We start from the raw sequence: 20,381 nt of genomic DNA, 5'->3' as shown, positions 1-20,381 counted from the left end.
TGCTGTGACACCTGGGTACAAGGGAGCCAGGGGAGTCCAGAATACCTGGCAGCACTTTGTTTCTAAGGGAAATCAAACTTTTTCTCTGCCATCAAGGCTCACAGGCTTCTTCCTGTAAATCTGATTAACTATGGCACTTCTTTTATACCACTGGTGCTGCGTCAATAAAAATAAGATAAATTGCCTACCAAAAACTACTTCCTAAAGCAACACAGCATCAGTTCTGCCTTATAAATAGAAGTTTAGAACAATAGAGAGAAAGTAGAAAAGATGGACAACAAAAAAGTCAGGCCATATAGGCTAAGAGATTATCTCAAGTAGGCTCCAAAAGGCTGCATTCTTACCTCCTCCCTAAGTCTAGCGTGCGTATTGGCTGCCCCTGGTGTATTTGATTACTTTTGTCTTGCAAAACGGGAAGTTAGGATGGGGAATGTGGTAGCAGGTGAGAGAATTAGTTCCGTGCATTTAATGCAAAGCACAGCAGTGTTCAGGCTCACGTTCTGGGACAAAGCTGGGCTGGGCTGACTGCGGAAGGGGACTTGGGAGCTGGATAGAGTAGTGCTGGGTCCCCTCAGCTGGGCTGTTTGGTTGTGTTTGCTGGCTTAGTGCTTATGTGCTGAGGGAAAGGTTAAGGGGCGCTTCCAAACCAATAATTCTGGTAGGTAGGAACCAACATTTTTGGCAGGTAGGAACCATTGTTTTTTGTAGGTAGGAACTACAGTGCCCAAGATCCTGCTCTCTCAATGCCCTCATTCCCCTGGGCAGTTGGTTATTCTTTCTCAAACTCTCTATTTCAGAGCATTTTACCCAGGCTAGACAAGAAACCAGGTCCTGGAGGATGGCTTCACCTTCTGTCAGCAGTCAGTGACCGTGCCTGGAGCCACGGTCTTTTGTCAGTGGCTGCTTCGGGTGATTCCTGGTATATCCCTTCTTTGGGAAGAAGGCAGTGTTTTACTCAGGAATGCATAGTTATGGGGTGTTTTTATTTATTTATTTATGCACACTATAACCACTCAAACGGCATTTAAGCATGCTGTTTTGCTCTGAGCCAGACCTGTGGCTGCAAGCCCCCCAAGCTCTGCAGCACACCCCACGCCTGCCCACACAGCATTCCCAGGCTGGACGTGGCGAGGACCTTCCCGGGGAGGGGGGGGACCCGTTTTTGGAGGTGTTTCCTGACCTCCCACACAAAACCCACTCCTCCACGCCCCGACCCACCCCGCTGGGACTGCAGGGCCGGGAGGAGACCGGGAGGCTTTTTTGGGCTGCATCAAGGCCAGCATCGCCCCCACCGTGTCCGACGGCTCTAGCTCGGAGGGGCTGAGGGCAGAGGAGGGCCCGGCAGCCCGGGGATCCCCTCCTCCGTCCCCTGCGCCCCTCCCGGAGCAGCCGCGGCTCCTCCCCGGGCTGGGGGCGCCCGTCGGGGCAGCCTCCCCCGCCCACCCCCGGGGCTCCGCGACCCCCGGGGCGGGCCGCTCCCCACCCGCCCGCCCTCCCTCCCCTGCCCGGGCCCATATAGCCGCGGGGGGCCGGCGGCCGCCAGCCCCCTCGCCCCGACGGCGCCGGGCAGTGGCTCCCTCCCTCCCGGCCCTGCCCCGCAGCACTCGGGGGGCTCCCCCTGAACCCCCACCCCCCCACCCCAGCAGCCACAGCCCCTCCGGCATGGCGCTGTCCCTGGCCGGCGAGCCGGGCCCCACGACGGCCGGAGACCCGCTGGGGATGAGCCCCGCTGGGCTCGCCGCCTACTACCCGCCTTTCCTGCCCCCCGCGCAGTACTTCGAGACGACCCCCGACTTCTTGGAGCCCCTCAAGCCGCTGGGCAGGCTGCTCCCCTCCTCGCCGCCCTTACCCCCCTTCAGCATCCCCGCTTTCCTCAGCCAGCCGGCCGCGCTGCCCGGCGAGCCCATCCCCGGCCTCCCCTTGCCCCCTTACGCCAAACCTCCGCCCGTTTCGGCCCCCTCGGTCCCCTCGGAGGGGTCCCCCCCGGGGCCGGACACCCCTCGCCGGGCAGCCCGGCCGCCGGCGGACGGCGAGGCGGCGGGGCAGAGCTGCAGCTACCGCTTCACCGAGGAAGAGCTGAACGCCGTTCTGTACGGGGCGCTCCGCAGCAGCCAGCTGGCCGGCAGCCTGCACGCCATCTCGGGGCTCAGGGTGCCCCCCGGCAGCCCGGGTAAGGGTGGCCCCTCTGGGCGGAGGGGACCGTCCGTCCCCTCGGTGGGGAAGGGACAGGGGTCGGGGGAAGGAGCCGCTGAAGAAGGGGTCCCTCTGCTCTCCGCAGGTGCTGCCCACTCCTCGTCGGCCCCGCCGCCGCCCGACAGGGACTCGCTGCAGCTGCCCGAAGGTAGGGAAAGCCCCCCCCGAGCCCCTCGCCGCACCGCGGCTCAGCCCCTCTCAGCCCTCTCCATCCCCGTCCCCCCCCGCAGGGCTGGCGGTGCTGAGGGTGGCCTACGGGGACCTCGCCCACCTCGGAGTCTTCTGCACGGACCCCATCCCCAAAGGAGTCCGCTTCGGCCCTTTCCAAGGCAAAGTGGTCAACACCACCGAGATCAAGACTTACGACGACAACTCGCTGATGTGGGAGGTAGAGACGGGGGGGTTTGGGGGACTCTCCCTCCGCCCAGAACCTCGGCCCTGGCTGGGTGGTGGGGTGGGGGCAAGCGGGATGCCCCTTGGCAGCTGACCCGCTTCTTCTCTGCCCTGCAGATCTTCGAGTACGGGCAGCTGAGCCACTTCATAGACGGCAAGGGCGCCTCTGGCAACTGGATGTCCCTGGTGAACTGCGCCAGGTTCCCCGAGGAGCAGAACTTGACGGCGATCCAGTGCCAGGGGCAGATCTTCTATGAGAGCTGCAAGGAAATTTTGCCCAAGGAGGAGCTGCTGGTGTGGTACGGGGACTGCTACGTGCAGTTCCTGGGCATCCCCATCAGCCTGAAGGGCATGCCGGAGGGGATGAGACCCCCGCCGCACCCCGAAGGTGAGCCGGGAGCAGCCCCTCGAGGGGCACAGCCCTTTATTCCGATGGACCGTGTCTGGCCACCATTGGACTCCTGTTAGGGGAGGTAAAGGACCTCTGGCATCGCCTTTTTTGTTTTTTCTTTTTTTCACCTGCCTCTTGCTCTGAACACGTCCCTGTCCCCGTGGCGGCAGGGCGAGCCCCAGCCCAGGGATGCTGTGGGGTGGCAGTGCCGGTCCCTCGCAGTCTCCAGCATCCCAAAACAGCAGCTTCCCCTGGGTACCAGAGAGCCTGGGGCTTTGCACCGAGTGCTACTGCTGCCAGCTCGGAGCAAAAGGCAGGCAGGCACCCCTTTCTGCCCCGGCAATTTTCCCCCTCGGTTTGTGTTTCCCCTGGGAGCAAAAAGGGTCTATGTATGTGTCGATTGTAAAACATCTGGTGCCTTCTGGGGAGCTGCAAAGAGCGAAGGGCTGAGCTTCCCTTGGCTCCCCAGCAGTCCTGCTTTTGAGGGGGACAGTATTTTTGGAGGACAGGATCTTTTTCGGGCATTCCTGTTTGGGCCCTGGTTTAATCCTACGATTGCGCACGCTTAACTTGATGACATTTTCACGCGATTAACACTCCTGGTAAACGGCAGGTATCCGATCCGATAACGCTGCTATTGCTTGCAAAAGAAATGCCAAATGTACTTATTCGGGGAGAAATGTTCTTGTAATGTGCAGAAAGTGTGATGCTCTTCTAAGCAAAACTTAGGTTTGAGAAAAGATTTGTGCAAATACAGCAAAGCTGGAGCGGGTGGGGGATGCAGGGTGCAGCAGAGAAAGGGAGAGACATTTGGCAAATTAAGATGGAAAATAGGCATGGACATTTTTGTAGCTGTTGTCTTAAGGTGTCTGGTCCTGACGGCTGGTAGATCCCTGTTTTTTGGTTTGTTTTTGTTTGCCTCTTTCAAGGTTTAAGTTACTTTGCTACCTTTAATTAAAGGCAGAAAAGGATGTGTTAAACGAATGAAAATTTTCCTGCATTGTTCCTAAACTCAGCGGTTAAGAACAATTTAAAATACAAAAGAAAACCAAATAAACACGGTTCTGTTCGATAGCATTTTGATACCGACAGAGAAGGTGGGCAGATTTATTATTCTTTTTGGGACGGGAAGCGCAATGGGACGGTGGACAGTATCGCTAAGCACCTGGCAATGTTTCCCCGCGGAGGCAGCTTTTTACGTTGCAGGAATGTGCATTGCTTTTCTGTATAATCTCGCTGCTTAGGGAGACAAGGATGAAATTGTGTCTATGCTGAAGTCAGTAGCTAAACAAAATAATTTCACTGGGCTCGGGGCTCTTGTTTGCTCCCCTCCGTTAGAAAGGAAACAGAGGGGAGCCTTGAGTTTGCTTGAGATGTAACTTGCATTTTGTTAATTATAATGTTTAAAGCATTCTGGCAGTATTACCCTTCCGGGGGCTTACAGTTGTCGGTCGGTCACCAGCTCTGAAAAGGCAGCAGGTTAGAAATTCATCCCCTTTGCTGTGATGTAATGGGGCGCTGGCACTCTCCCTTCAGACGCCGGGGAGAGCTTCAAGTGTGAGCGGTGCGGGAAGGTCTTCGCCTACAAGTACTACCGGGACAAGCACCTCAAGTACACCCGCTGTGTGGACCAGGGGGACAGGAAATTTCCTTGCCATCTTTGTAGCCGATCCTTTGAAAAAAGGGACAGGCTGAGGATCCATATTCTCCACGTTCACGAGAAGCACAGACCTCACAAGGTGAGCCTGCTCCCGGCTGTCTGCAGCTCCCAGCTCTGCTGGGGTGAGTAATTAAGGAGCTTTTTTTGGCCAGGGTAAGATGCTGCTGTTCCCCAATCTTGGCAGTTCTGCATGTGAAGGACTGAGGGTGTTGGACACAGCAGGAGTTAAAAGTAAAAGTTTCACGCTCACCGTGGAGCAGATTTTCAATTGACAGCAGCAAGTCCATGCTGAAATACTTGCCTCAGCCCCGCCAAACACCTCTCTGTAGCACTGCTTTCCTCCAGGAGTACAGGGAAGGGAAAATCAGGCTTGAGAAGGGCAAGTCACAGTGCTTGAAACGGCACAGTTAAATTAGTCTCGAAAATCCTCCAAATACCTATTTTATAGAACATCTTGGATTAAAGTGGATTTTTCAGGAAAAGGTTTTACAACTAAACTAGCAATATTAGAATATGGGATTGATTTGGTAGCAGGTTTAAAATATGTTTCTATTCAATTTTAGGTATAATGATTACAGAAAATATGAGCTTTGAAATATCATGTTTTTTTTGTTTGTTTTGTTTTTTTTTTTGTTTGTTTGTTTGTTTTCCTTTCCCTTCCCATAAGAAAGAACTATTTTAAAACAGCAGGAACATAAACTTGTTCTGAATAGATATTGCATTTGCATGGGAACAGATCAACTTAGAAAGCAGGGATTTAAACCATCAGTAAAAAAAAATCCTTTTAGACTGGCAATAGCTTAGTTTACTTCCGACTTAAGAATGATCATGTCTTTCAAAACAATTTTAAGAGGAAATTATTTATGGTTTCATACAAATTCCACCAGAGTCTATGTAAGTCTCTCAGCTGGCCTCAGCACCCTCGTAATTGGGCTTTATTCTGCTGCTGGCAGCACCTGACAGAGGCAGCAGCAACTCATCCCATCAGAAGTGCTGTTTGTTTTACTGCTCTAAGGAGAGGCACTTCTGAAAGATCAAGCTGGAGGCTAAGTGCTGCCACTGACCTGCCATTTCTCAGCGATTATTCTAAGGGGTCCTCTTAAAGCATCTTCTGGGAAATAGTTTGTCTATCTTATTTGTTGAGTTAAATAATAATAATAATCAACTGAAGCTTTAATTACTGGGGATTGTACAGAAATTTTGGGGTTTTAATTACTGATGTTTAGTATGTTAATGTTCTGAAGAAAGACAATTTTTAATGGAGCAAGTTTAACCACATACACAAAAAAGCTTTGAAGTTCTTCATGGTTTCCCTTTTTTAAAAGAATCCCTTTTTAAAAATACATTGCAATTCTGACTATATTTCAGATTTGCTCCTACATAAATTACTGATATGTTTGTGTGTAAGTATATGCAGGAAAATATACACAGTCATCCCCATTGCTAACAGTTCCTTACAGCTGTGCTGTTGTGTGCTTCCTTTTAACTTTCTCACTTGTTTTTCAGTGTTCAGTGTGTGGGAAGAGCTTCTCTCAGTCCTCCAGCCTGAACAAGCACATGAGGGTTCACTCCGGGGAGCGCCCCTACAAATGCGTCTACTGCAACAAGGTCAGGCAACTCCCCACTTCACCCCGGGTCCCAGCCTGTCCCGCTGTCTGTCCTCTGCTGAACCTGGCAGCACACTTGGTGGTGTCTTGTCATACTCCATCATCTTTTTCTATCTAAGATATCAGGAAATGTCTTATCTGAGGTTGATACCCAGATGAGGGGGTGCATATTTAGGCGCAGTTGTGAGTTGTGGTGGGAGGAAAGGATGAAGTGAGAGGGTTGTGTCAGATGGAAATGGTCTCCAGTTGCAGCAGGGGAGGCTTAGTTTGGACACCAGGAATAATTTCTTAATGGAATGAGTGGTTAGGCATTGGGACAGGCTGCCCAGGGAATTGGTGGTCACCACCTGGAGGTATTTAAGAGACTTGCAGGCATGGCACTAAGGGACATAACTTGGCAGCAAACTCGGTAGTGCTAGGTTGATGGCTGGACTTGGTCATCTTACGGCTCTTTTCCAACTGAAAAAATTTTATGAAACTCCCAACTCTGGAATCACATTCTTTATACAAAACTGCTTTCAATTTATTCAAATGGTTGGAACTGAAGACACAGCGTCAGGTCTCTGTGCTTCTGCTCTCCATCTCATGCAGAATTTGTGCTTGGAGAGCTGCTGCAAGGATAATATCTAGGAGTGCCTGAGAGTATTTTAGTTGCCATCCTAGGCACTCACCTGGTAAAATATTCCACTTTTTCATCAAATAGTTGACACTGCTGACAGTGTCAATACTGACACTGCTTCTGGAGTGTGGTGAGCAGGTTTGGCCCAAGGCCTAAACCTTCATGATATGAATTTGTGCATGCTTAACTTGAAGTAATGGGGCAATTTATGGGAACAGTATTGCAGCAGGACACAGAGGCTTCATTTCAGAGAGTGAGTAAAGCCATATGGGTCTGATTAAAAATTTGCTCAGCTGCTTTTGCTCCTCACAGCAGAGTGATTCAGGTGATCCTGAGCAGACAGTAGACATGCATACTGATTTTGAATGGGTGCTGGGATGGCTCCAGGTGCTATGCGCTTCCATGGTGTCCATGCCATGCAGAAGCAGTGCAGTAAGTGTGCAGTAAGGTGCTCCTGATTTTGTAGAGAGCAATGGCTTGTTTACGGCAGGATTACACATAGCTGAAATGTCTTATAGTAAGGAACCTTAGAAGTTTCCTTTTTTTCCTTTTTTAAATTTTCCTAGGCATCTTGAACACTTGTAGGCAGAGTTTAGGATGAAGTATCATCCTTTAATCTTCTGATCACAGGAACAGACTGGAGAGCTTTACAGGTTGCTGTGTGAACAGATCCCTCTGGGACATGTGGTACCTGAGATGTGTTGCTCTTTGCTGTGAAAATTTGTTGATAGTTCAACCACATAACGGCACTAAAGAGGCTCTATGGGCGACAGCTTTACCTACCTGCCTACTACACCAGTGCACAGCATTTCAGCTTACAGTATAGCATTTTTTCTCATGTTGCTGGTAGTAGCAGGAGGGGTAGTAACCACAGTGATTTTGTGTGGTCTGCAAATAGTAAAGGGCCTGAAAATGCCTCTATTGAAAAAGAAAAAAAAAAATGATTCTTTTTCAACATATATCTGCTAAAGTCTTAGGGAGAGGTTTTTCTCCCCAAATGTAGAATTTTTTGAGGAGGACAAATGCAAGTGAGGGGTAAAAATGGGCTGGAGATGAAAGCACAAAAAAATGGATGCTGGATCACTTGTGTGAATTCTGGCAGCTGAATTCCAGGTCAGCATATGTGAACATGAAAGGGTTTAACTTTGAAAATAAACACTAAAGGGAAAAAATGCATTATCTTTACCCTATACAAAGAAACTGCAAAGCTAATTAGGACAGTATTGACTTGACTTCTCATCCTTTGACACCTAGAAGATATTTACTGGTGTCTGTGGTGAGAAATCTTTCTCTGAACTTCGTTTAACTCCATGGACTCAACCATATCTGCATAGCTGGATGTGATAGCTGTTACTTGCTCAGGTTCCTTGTTGCTGGGAGCTTCTTTTTTACTCTTCTTTTTGTTGTTTCTTTCTTTTTCTCTTTCTTTTTTTGTCTTTCTCTTTTTTTCCCTTTTCTTGTTCTTTTTCTTTTACTGATGATGTCAGCTATCTGAGGACTTCTTTTCAGGCTCTTCAGTGCTTCTGACAGGCTTGGGTTACCTGAAAATGGGAATTAGATATGAGAAAATAGAGCCCTCTAAACTCCTTCTGCTTTCCCACCCCACCCTGCTGTGTTTCAGGCATTCACAGCCTCCAGCATCCTGCGCACACACATCCGCCAGCACTCTGGAGAGAAGCCCTTCAAGTGCAAGCACTGTGGCAAAGCCTTCGCCTCGCACGCCGCCCATGACAGCCACATGAGGCGCACGCACAGCAGGGACAATGGTGGCACTTGCTCGCTGTGCGGCCAGCACTTCCCCGAGCAGGAGGATTACCACTTCCACATGAAGACCCACGCTGCTCATTAGTCAAAGGTGGATGGGTCCTGGACCAGCTTCCTGTGTGTATTTGTGCATTTGTGTTGTATGTGTGCAGGAGGTGACATTTACCCTTGCCATGTGGGTCTCAAGCTCCTCTCTAAGTGCAGGGCACTGGCTTATCTTAGCTGGGTACCCTGGCTCCATGCTGGGGTGAACTCTGACATGCACTAAACCTTCCTCCCCTTCCTGCGCTCTCATTTTCACAGCCAGGAGTGAATGTCACCTTCCACAAGCTTTTAGTGTGTGAATATCACTGTGATGGATGTTGCCATACCTCTAATGCACCAGTCTAAGGACTGCCTGCTGCTGTCCATGCCAAAGCTCATTTAGGGGATTTTTTTAGCAAGTGTGTTTACCAAAGCCAATTTAGCCAATTTGTTTTGTTTCAGCACATGAGCAGGTGTAGGACCTATTTCCCCATATTGTGGAAGTTAATGACTCCCTAATCAAACACAAATGTGGTGGGAGCAGCACAGGGGTATTTGGATTGGTTTGGCCACAGAGCCAGGTGAGCTGACTGCAGTGAACTCCAGGACAGTGACACTGCTCTGGGGATAGTGACACCAACTCTTCCTCAGCCTGTTCTGGCTGCAGCAGTGATGTGGGGAAGACCAAACCTGAAGCTGTTCCCAAGCACCAGTGAGATCCTAGGTGGGTCACTAGCACTCCAGCAGTCTGAGAGAGGCTTTGCACTGGGCTCAGCACAGGCCAGGAGTTGACATGATCCCACCGATGTGCTCTTCTGTCCAAGTCTCAAGGCACAAAGGTTTTTATATCAACTCTGTTGGTACCTCAGTTTGGAAGTAGGAAAACTTTCCCCTCATCTTCAATTTAAGATATGATATGTATTATGGAGAGTCCCAAGACTTTTCAACTCCAAAAGCTCTTTGCATGTGAAATTCCCTCCCCAGACTATGGGATTGTCTTCTTTGTGAGAATGCTGGGAGGCTTCACCCTCCTTTTTCTCACTGACAAGCAGGTTTTTCTCACTGCAAGCAGGTTAGAAGTGATGTGTTTGGGCTTTCTATTTTCTTTTTCATAAAAGGGAAGTCTTTGCTTATGAAAATGTTATTTATTTTCTATAAAAAAGCTATTCATTTAGCTATGAATAAGTGTTTAGCCTGAATCTTTAACCAGCCTAAAACTGGTTTTCTTTTGCACTCTGACTTGGAGACTTGGAATGGTTATTCCAAGTTAGGCATCCTGTTCTTTCACACCAACAAACTGACCCAGATGAAGCAATCTTGACACATATTACAATGAATAAAAATAATAATTTCATTGTAAAATCCTAGGGGATTAGACCCCATTTTTTGAAAAATGTTTCCATAATCATTAAGAATCTTTAACCATGTGTCATTCCCTGGCAATGCGAAAGCTCACATGGAGGTCTGTGCTGATGGACCAACGTGCATAGGGAGTGTCATCACTGGTGCAGAGGTCTCTGTCTGTCACTGCATGACCAGCGTGGCGGGCAGGGGTCTTCATCTGTGAGGGGCTCCTTTGTGAGTGGGAGTGTTTCGTTGCATCCAGGAGGGGTAATAGAAGCCCTTGCTGGAGCTGGTTCATTAATGCAGATGGCTTGATGCCATTGGGATGATAAAGTTCTCTTTTAATATCCTAGATCAGCTAGGATTAATGAGGACTTGGAGCATAAGTACAGAATATAAAAATGTATTTTGTGCCTAACAACTTTAAATACAGTATAGAACTGGAAAAATGTTACTTGCACATTTAATTATGTCTTGCAGATACTGTATCTATAAATATATTGATTTGCACTAATTTTTACATGGTTTATTGTAAAGTTTTATTTGTCAAGTTTCTTTGTCTTTATTATTTTCATGGTGAAAATATGAACAAAAAAATATAGAACCACTTACTTGTAAGCAAAATATCAAGACCCAGCACTAGGCAACATATGAATAAACAGCAAGTATAGCTGGGGGACCTGAATCTTAATTACAGCTGCCTGCCCACAAGGAGGTGTTTTTTCCCCATGCATACAGAACCCCAGACAACAGAAATGTGAATTCTGTGTGAAGCTGTTGCTGGTTCAGCCCCATAAATAATCCTGGATTTGGTGAAATCATCAGCTGCTTAATCATCAGCTTGCTTGTAGTGAAGCAAGTTATGACTAGGAATGGGTTAGGAGTGCCATGACATGCAGTTAGCTTCACATATAGGTAATCTTGTTTCTTGTGAATGAGGGCTACTTACTGAAGTGGTGCATCTTCTGTAGTGCTTTAACTGTGTGCGTTTTCTTCTGCATAAAGAAGCCCCACATATATTGTCCTTAAATATTAGCACTCCTCTACAGTATTGTGTGTTGAGTTGTCTGTAAAGGAGCATGTGAAGGGTTTCACTTGTACTTGTGTTTTGAAGGTACTGGTTGTCTTGCACATTAAACTTGTATGTGTAAATGTTTTATTCTAGTTATTGAGGCTATTACTTTGAGATTCACAGAAAGGATGAAAATAAATTATTTCACAGAATCATGGAATCATTTGAGGCTCTGGTATACATGAATGGGGTGCGAGCTCTTTTTTGCCTAGTGCATTGGAGTTGTATATTTGAGGTACTAAGAAATGGATAAAGGGTGTTTCCCATGTTATTTGTAAGTCATTACAGCATCAAACTGCCTCTCACTGGGAATTAACAGTCCTCCCCGCTGGGTATCAGCTGACTGTGACAGGAGCCAAACAGCCAGCACCTTGATGGATCGGGCCATAAGTGCCCTAGTAGCTGATGAGCACTGAGGCCATTCACTTTTGGACTGAGTTCACTCCCGCTTGGAAGCGACGTGACTAATCTGGAGGGAGCACTGAAAGAAATAAGCGTTTAACTGCCCCACAATGTCCTGGACAATAGAGAGCCCCAGCTGTGCCTGCTGCTCCCCTCAGGTGGCACAGGACTGGGGGCAGCAGGGGTGCACTTGTCCAGCACACTTCACAGCCCTGCGGGGAATCATCGAGCATTGGGATCGAAGCTGTATTCTGCAAGGAAAACACAGTGACTGTCAGTACAAACACACGTTCTTGCCAGACAGGGTTTAAGAGATCAGATGTAGATTAGGGGATGCCTCTGTATATGCATCCTGTTGGCATCCCAAGAGCTGATATTTTCCTCCTGAGGGATTTCAGTGATAGAAACACATTTACATGAACCTTTGGTGGTAGTGCTGCCAGCAGCCTGGTGAATGGACAGCCCTGGCTGGCTCAGGCAGGATTTCAGGTATTTCTACCTATGCACAAGAAGGGGGAGGTGGGAGGGAGGGGATGCGTGTATGCCTGTGCACAGTGCGTTTTTTGCCTGGCAGCTGCCCAGGATGGATGCAGCACACAGCCGCTTGCACAGGGTTGGTTTGAAGAAGGGAGCACCCACTGAGCCAAGGCAAAGGAGAGCAGGAGCTGTGCCTGACACTGCACCCTGTCTCCTCTTTCTCTTGGCTATGATCCTATGAGACCTCTTCTCACCCTGTCTCCTCTTTCTCTTGGCTATGGGACCATTTTGGTCCCACCAAGGGGGACAGCAAACGAGTCATTGGGGTGAATCAGACGCAAGCTGGTTCTAAGTGCTTTGCATTAACTTTTGGGGTCTTTTAAATGTTAAAAGGAAAGTGATCTAAATAGAAACCAGGGGATGAGGGCAATCTCGTCTATTTTGTTGGGCTGGTGGGAGGGAGATGAGTGTGTGTGAGGGTAACTCCTGAAAAGCCACCCAGTTAATGACAATGGTGAGACCAAAACAAAAAGGTGGTCCCACAGCTCAGGCTGGCAAGTGCAAAGCAACAAAGGCCTGTCCAGTGACATCTGCTGCCCCCAGCATCTCTCCAGTGTTCAAACACCTCAGCCCCATCCCCCTGCCCCTCTCCTGCTGCCCTCCCTGGGGGAACTGGGAAGCGGGAGGTGGTTATCCACACAGGGCAGGCGAGGAGCAGCCAGCAGCTCAGCACATTGACAAGAATGGCACAAGCAAATAGCGGTTAGTCCATTAAATGGGGGAGATCATTCACTAGAGAAGCTCTGACTGGCAGGTCTATCCTCTAGGAAGAGGTGTCTCAGGGTACCTAAAGAAGTGTCTACAGTGCCTAAAAGGGGCCTACACGAAAGCTGGGGAGGGACTCTGTGTCACAGGGTGTAGAGATAGAACAAGGGGGAATGGTTTTAAACTAAAAGAGGGAAGATTTAGAGTAGATATAAGGAAGAAATTCTTCACTCAGAGGGTGATGAGGCACTGGCACAGGTTGCCCAGAGAAGCTGTGGATGCCCCATCCCTGGAGGTGTTCAAGGCCAGGCTGGATGGGGCTTTGGGCAACCTGGTCTGGTGGGAGGTGTCCCTGCCCATGGCAGGGGATTGGAACTGGATGGTCTTTAGGATCCCTTCCAACCCAAAACATTCCATGATTCTAAGGTACCCAGCCTCACATGTGCCAACACAGAGTGTGCTGAAGTCTGGTTTACACTTATGGCCACAGTCACTGTCACATTTTTTCCTCTCTCCCTATACCTATGTATCCCTTTACAGTGTCTCTAAATGCACATTCTGCAGGGTGTCAGGCTTTGCTCTCTGCTTTCCTTCTTTTTTGACCTCATATGAAATGCTTATGTCTGTGTTTTCAGGTTGTTTGACTAAAGCTTTAGAAAGGACAGGCCTCTGTAGGTGAATGCATTTTCTGAAAAGCCAATCTATTCAATGTGTTGGAACCTGGAAGTACTGGGCAGCACAGTAGGAGAGTACCAGGGCACCTCTACCTGTCCTACAGCCTCAGCCCCAGCCACTCACTGCACAGGGCAGCTTGTGCTGTAGTGGCTGCCCTGGAAGCCCAGCCTGGCTGCATTGCAGCAGTGCAAAACTCAGCTTCAGTTCACGGGGCTAACCTCTGGCTAGCCAAGCAATTTGGTGAAGAGTACTGCTGCGTGCCTTAGCATGAAAATACCACATTGTCATACCAACTGTGGTACTAGCAACCTGTAAAGTAGCAGTGAGATGATCTAAGTTCTCCCCCTTTGGCTTCAGGGACTTGAGCAGAGCCTGTAGGAGACTTCATGATCATTGATAGAAATTCAGTAACAAAGAATATGTCCCCTGTCCATCAATAAAAGGGAAAGAGATGAGTTGTTGGGATATGCTGTCCAAAAAAAAATGCAATTCACAGATAATCCTTTGGGTGAAATCATACTGTGGAGACCCTCCTCCCTAGACAGGAAGGTTCAGACCCATCCTTTGGCTTAGTCTGAGTGAAGTCATTGGAGTCCCGTCCAGTGCTGCAGCAAGTAGTAGCTGTGGTTTGAAGAGCACTGGTGTGGTGTGGTGGTAGGAATGAGGATGTGGTGGCAGGCCGCTGGGGCTCACACACTCCTCAGGGAGGTTTCACTTTCCCACAAGTGACCCACAAGCTCTCAAAGTGGCCACCACGGTGGCCAGGGCAGCCCCCCAGCTGGCCAGGGCTGACCACCAGCTGAGGGATTACCTGTATTGATCCCTTAATAGCTGTCAAGGTGGAGAGAAAGACTACTCTGCCACAGGCCCTGAGCTCTTAGTGGAGTGGGATCATAAGCACCCCATTAAAAAGGTTTCATTCAATAGCAATCTTTACCAAAGTAAATGGACAACAGCAGCTCCCCTGCCTCCAGTCCCTAATGCAAGAGCCATTACAGTGCAGGAAGGCGGCACGCAGGAACATCTCTTTCTGCAGTATCAGTTTCAACAACATCCTCAAACGACTCTTTTAATGAAAAGTTTTTTTTTTTTTTTTTTTTTTTTTTTTTTCCCCAGGGTCATTAAAACCCCAAGGAACAACCGATGGGGAATCCATTCACATTCGCAAACCTCCCCCCAGCCCCCAAAGTCTGTAGTGCAGCTGCTTCCCACCCTGGCACCCATCAGTGAGCAGTGCAGAAGGAAGCAGGATGGCAGCAGGTTATTTGCCCAGGGATATGAGTGCTTTACCTGTCCCCCAGGCCCTTATCCAAGGGTGTGGTCAGCCAAATATTTTGGAGGTTTGAGGAAGGAGACTCTGAGCTTAAGTCAGCGTGGGAAAGGCTGCCTGGTTTTAAAGCTTTTAAGTTGGTTTTGAGTTTTTATCCTTCTGTCACACCACAATCACAATGCTAACATAACTTTCTTCTGTATGTTTTGTTTTGTTTTAACTGTGTCATATCCAAACGGAAAAGTATGTTGATTTTGGTAGGAGTAATTTAAGAGTAACTGGCCAGATCTCTTCAGATGTTCTGTGCAATCCAGTTCTGCTGCTGTCAGTTCTGTAACTGTAAGCCATGAGCACTAGGGCCTGGCATGACAAAAACATTCCTCTTTTATGGCTTTGATTGATTTCATCCCATGGGAGCTGTTTGGGCTGGAATGTTATTATGACAAAAAGATTCTATGGAAAGGTTAAAGGAGAGCAGTTGTTCTTTCAAATAACAGAAAATCATTTAACTTTGGAGAAATTCAGAAGAGAAGAGAAACTAAAGTGACTGGTAGCATTTAAAACTTCCCCCAAAATTCCTTGAATTTTTTGCTCAGTGACTTTATTTTATTTTATTTTATTTTATTTTATTTTATTTTATTTTATTTTATTTTATTAATTGTATTTATCTGGTAGATGGATCACTTATTTTTCTGACAGCAGTGAAAAAAATAATTATTGATTTTTTTAAAAAATTATCTTTAATATTTCTTAAGTCTATGTCTTTGGGACTCAACCTGCTAGAAGAAGAATTATATGGCTTTAGAACAAATTACATCTCTCTATGATGTATAGCAATGACCAAAGATGATGCATGTTGTGTTTATACAGGCTTGTGATTTTAATTATTGTCATATGAAAAAAAGAATAGTACCATAGTACTCATGACACAAGGTATGAAACTTGTAGATAATAATAAAGTTATACCAGGTGGGTTAAAATCAAAGTGATGTATTCTGAATTATATGATTCTTATTTACTTTTGTTTTCATAACCATATATTTTACCAATAACCCTGTCCTCTACAGTGTGTACATATTTTCCAAACATATTTACCATTGTTAACAGAGTATAAGTGATTTTTTGTTTTGTATTCATGTGTGTATGTGTATGTATATGCACACATTTGTGCATTTGTGTACACATAAGTATTCCTGTGCACATGCATAATGTCTATTGAAAATGTCTCTTTGACAAATCAAGCAATACTGGATATTCTAGTACAGTATAGAACTTAAGAATGTCTGCTGTCATTCAAGGTAAAGATTTATTTCTTATTTGGATGCTATTATCACTGCAAAAATACTGAGTACACTAGAGCTTCTTTTCAAGAAATGCTGTGACTAAAACTAGGTACTCAGCTTCACCAGTTTCCCAGCCCAGTGTGGAAGGAGGGTTAGCAGACAACTTTACAGCAATAGCAGATGGCAGTCTCTCTTGTACTGATGCTTACAGCCGTGTGTCCCTTGGGCCCCTATGGTTCTTACCCCTTTCAGTCTCTGTGTTGAGTTGGTATTTGGCATTCCTTGTATTTTCTTGCATTTCCAAGACCCTTCTGTAACAATGAAAGAAATAATGGCGCCCAGCTGAAGGTGCAAGTCCTCTGAAAGAGCTGCACTGGGAATATATAGTAGTATCTGCTTTTGCCGAGCTATTCCACTTCATAGTGTTAGTGTATTGGTATTGGGGATCAATAGATCTGGGCTATGCAGGTCTGTATTTGTCAACTTTTCAAGTCATATTTTCAAAGATTTCTACGTGCAAGAGTAATCAAAGGGTCAACCTTATAAATAGTTGAAGGCCAAAGGGAAGCTATTATAGAGATTAGAAACTCCTGTGAAGTTTAACTTGCAAAGTCCAAAAAGAAGCAGTTGTCTGCCTCTCCTGGAGAGCAAGACAACATCCCTTGTCTGTTCCTCAGGTGGCAATTCAGCATTATCCAGAAGCATTACACGTTGCTTATATACATGTCAATTCCTGGGGGCCCTTAAAAAAAAGAATTTTTAACCTGCTATTGTAACCATTCTCATGGGAGGCTGCTGCCTCCCACCTTTCACCTTGCAGGGGTCGGGGTATACTTATTTTAATTCAGCATCGGCATCTTCACTGCTCTCTTTTCTCTTCGACGTCACCTGCAGGGTTTGGAATAAAAACGAAAAATAAAGTAAAGCTAAGTAATAATAATAATAATAATAAAAACAATGACAAGATTTAGCGGATTAATGTATGTCTGGAGAAAAAGAGCCAAGATTTTACAAATTCAATCCATTTTTGCCTTGCTAAACACGGCATTTAAAAGTGTCAAACCTTAAGAAGCAGTCAGCTCGGTTAACTACCTCCGAAGGGGCAAACAGGTCTTTCAGTGCTATTCATCACCTTAAAGACCGTGCTCTTCACACGCAAGTTCATGAGTTTGGACTATTTTACTGAAACCTGCATATAAATTAGACAGTCGTCTTCTACCTTTTTTTAAAAAATTTTTTTTTTTTTTTTTTCTCTATTTTTTTTTTTTTCTTAAACAACTGTAGGATTACTGTGAGCTTTCACGTCTGTTGGATAGCAGTATACCTACATATATATATATATATATAAATATATATATATATATAATTGTGTGTGTGTTTTTTTCCTGACCGGATCTTTAAAGATTTTATCATGATCAAATACTTACATTTCCAAAAGGAATAGCTAAGATGGGAGGAAAGTATACCTGTTTTGTTTTGTTATTTTATTTTATTTTATTTTTATTTTATTTTATTTTATTTATTTTTTATATTCCACGCAATTGCTGTTAAAATATTCAATTCACTTAAAATTACCAAGGCAAACCTGTCAGATATGGTCCTTTGTGTCTGGACATCTAGACCAGGGCAAAATATCTCTGAATCATCTTGAGGAATTCGCTACGGGATTTATATTCATGTCGTTGCTAACATTTTTTATTTTTTTTATTTTTAAATCGGTAAAATACACGTCATTTCCAATCACTGTTTTTCTCTGCCGCGCATTTGCCGCTGAACCTTCTCTGGAGAAAGAATGTTTTTTTTTTTATGATTTAGGCACCTCGGTCTCTGGAAGCATCGTTTTGCTCTGGAAGGAGCGACACCGGTACCTCCAGGACCCCCCAGCCGGCTGAGATGTGCGATGGGAGATTCGTCCGGCTGATCGATGGGAAAGGGTGCTAAAATCTGATTTATCCAGAAATGTCCCCCAGAATACCCAGAGTGGCCCGCAGGAGCGTTACTTTATCTCTGAACTAGCTTCCTCCCCTTCTTCTCAGGGTTTATTGCCTGCACTAATAGGGTCTCGGGTCTTTTCCTGATAGATGCCTGAATGGTAGGCAGTAGATTTAGAGATAATAATGACAATGACTCTGATAATGGCCGGCTCCGTAGCCCAAAGCTGACGGCGGGGAGTGTGAAAGGATCCTGGCCCAGGCGGGCCCAGCACTTTCCTCCCTTCCTGCTGGGAGATTATCTCCACCCTCAGGAGTTTAACTTGCTCTGAGGGTCAGCCCTCTTTGACCCGCTCCCTTCTGACACCAGGATTGACATGTAAAGGTATTTTCGAGCATCCCTATTGATTTCATCACAATGGAGCCATTGCGGCACAATGGCCCAGCCCAGGGCTTTCTGGCCCTGGCAGCTGCTGCGTAGGGGCAGGGGATGGATGGAGCAGGATGGGGCTCTGCCGAGCCTCGGTCCTGTGAGGGCTGGCTGCCACCGTCCCCAGGGCACCTTCTCCAAGGCAGTCAAGACAAGGTGGAAGCTTGCAGGAGAGGGAGGTATTTGGGCAACCTTCTGATCAAATTGTTTGTAACCAATATTTATTACGTCTTCTTTGGCACGCCCCAGAACAAGGAAAGTTTCCCCCTTGATGATTTCAGTGTGCTGGCCTCTGCCAGGTCCTTGTCTTGTCCTGCTGAATATATCTTCCTAATCCCGTTTGTTCAATTCCTTTTGATTTTCCAAGGGCAGAGCTTGCATTTACATGCCTGGTGATGTGGTTGCTAGATCATTGCATATATGCCTCCATAACCAACTTCAGAAACTCATGTAACACTCTACTAAGCTAATAGCTCTCTGCCTTTTGGCATTTGTCAGTGTAGGGCATCTATCCTCACTGTAGCTGGGGCTCTAGTAGCTGAACAGAATATCCTAGGCAGGTGTCCCTGAATTCGTTTTCTACCCCTCTATAATAAAGTTATTTATTTGTTATAGGCACTTAGGTATACATGGAATTTCCGCCTGCATTGCTAAATTTCCTTTTGTGCAGACTTTCTCCTTGGAGCTGAAGCCCTTTTGTTATTTTAAGTAGTGAACAAATCGACACAACTTTGTACCTACTTAAAACTTTCAAGATTATAATTAGCACATATATGGGAAAAGATCTAAGACATACACACTCTTTAGAAGAAAGACAGATGCTTGTATTGCTTGATTAAAACCTTACTGTCTGCTACGCCAGTTACACTGATTAAAATTTACTCCTTCATTAACAGTGTCTTAAATAAGTATATTTATGTTGAGATACTTATGGCCTGTTATACCTCTTATTTCCTCAGTAATATTTAGTAGCTGTTCACTTCATATCCTGCCCATATTCAAGAGCCTGGTGGAAAGCAGGCACAACAATTAGGGGCTGCTGCTATATGCTTATTGCTTTATATATTTCAGATGTAAAAACATGAGAACATGAGTCTCTTGAGATAGGCGGAGGCCTCTTGATGAATGATGAATTCAACAAAAGCCTGAAAGCCAGCCTCCTTGCTATGATATTTACTACTGAACACCCACACTTCCCCAGGTGTAGGGGCTTGTATGAAAGGGAGAAGTTCCCTTGGAAGAAAAAAAATCACATTAGAGGATACTGAGATTGTATCACAATGGACACACTGCAAGAAGCCAAAGAGGTTAAAGAGAAGAAGCAAACAAATAATTTTAATTCCAGTGAATCATCAAAGCTTTCGATTTTTTTGATTGTTTTGGGGAAAATCCTTGTTTTACTAAACTTGGAGATCAAATTATAATATCTTTTAATCAGAAGTCAAACTGTCATTTTGCCTGCTAATCCTTATCATTTATTCTGATAATTTCAGTTTATGATCTTTTTGCTAAAAGCAAGTGAGGAAAATTGTTTTCTCTCTCCAGGTCTGTTCTGGACAGTGCAGATTTCTTCTGAAGAAAAATGCAGTTTTGAGGGATAAAGCCTTCAACAAGCTTTCCATGAGTAGGCTTCCTGATGTTTGTCAGTAACTGGGAGTTTCTGGGGTCAGTACGTAACTGGGAGATCAGCATCTTCATGTCTGAAGAATTTTGCTCTTCTTATGAAATAGTGCTCCAGGCACAACACTTGAACTTTTGTGCTTCCTCCAGTCATGGTATGTTTTACTAAAGGAATAAAAATTCTCTGGGACTCCAGAGGCTCAGCTATTTTCTTACTGATACGGGAAATCCTAATAGGGAAAAAAAAAAAAAAAAAAAAAAAAAAAAAAGGTAATTTTTTGAAGAATTTCCATGTCCATGGGAGACACCAGGAGGAGCTAATTGGAGCTTTGTGTGGTCTTTATAAAATTCACTTCATGGCTGATTTTTTTTTTTTTTTTTTTTTCCCTGATTGTGTGTCTTTCCATGAGCACAGATGTCCTTGGCTGCTCTTCATTGATAACTGATACAAAGATCCTGCT

General features: G+C 46.0%; 1 protein-coding gene across 3 annotated transcripts; it reads left to right on the top strand.

Annotated features, from left to right (window-relative positions):
- The first annotated feature begins 1,557 nt into the window (after positions 1-1,557).
- PRDM14 (PR/SET domain 14) lies at positions 1,558-19,649 on the top strand. Of its 3 annotated transcripts, XM_035319539.1 has the most exons (8): positions 1,558-2,170; positions 2,279-2,341; positions 2,424-2,581; positions 2,704-2,974; positions 4,514-4,716; positions 6,144-6,245; positions 8,485-8,744; positions 17,755-19,649. In XM_035319539.1, the coding sequence occupies exons 1-7, from the start codon at positions 1,663-1,665 to the stop codon at positions 8,710-8,712; spliced, it is 1,533 nt and encodes a 510-aa protein (XP_035175430.1). In that variant the 5' UTR covers positions 1,558-1,662; the 3' UTR covers positions 8,713-8,744; positions 17,755-19,649. The 3 variants fall into 3 exon arrangements, with proteins under 3 accessions (XP_035175430.1, XP_035175429.1, XP_035175431.1); XM_035319538.1 differs by lacking the exon at positions 17,755-19,649 and having other exon boundaries at positions 8,485-8,832; XM_035319540.1 differs by lacking the exons at positions 8,485-8,744; positions 17,755-19,649 and having other exon boundaries at positions 4,514-4,790; positions 6,144-6,246.
- The last annotated feature ends 732 nt before the right edge of the window (positions 19,650-20,381 follow it).

The sequence above is a fragment of the Oxyura jamaicensis genome, chromosome 2 (genome assembly GCF_011077185.1).
Source record: "Oxyura jamaicensis isolate SHBP4307 breed ruddy duck chromosome 2, BPBGC_Ojam_1.0, whole genome shotgun sequence".
NCBI classification, from domain to species: domain Eukaryota; kingdom Metazoa; phylum Chordata; class Aves; order Anseriformes; family Anatidae; genus Oxyura; species Oxyura jamaicensis.
This window is presented reverse-complemented; position numbering and strand designations above follow the sequence as displayed.

Coding starts and splice junctions, on each gene's coding strand:
- PRDM14 (XM_035319539.1), top strand. CDS start 1,663: ATGGCGCTGTCCCTGGCCGGCGAGCCGGGCCCCACGACGGCCGGAGAC. Junction 2,975..4,513: donor ACCCCCGCCGCACCCCGAAG/GTGAGCCGGGAG, acceptor CTCTCCCTTCAG/ACGCCGGGGAGAGCTTCAAG. Junction 6,246..8,484: donor AATGCGTCTACTGCAACAAG/GTCAGGCAACTC, acceptor GCTGTGTTTCAG/GCATTCACAGCCTCCAGCAT.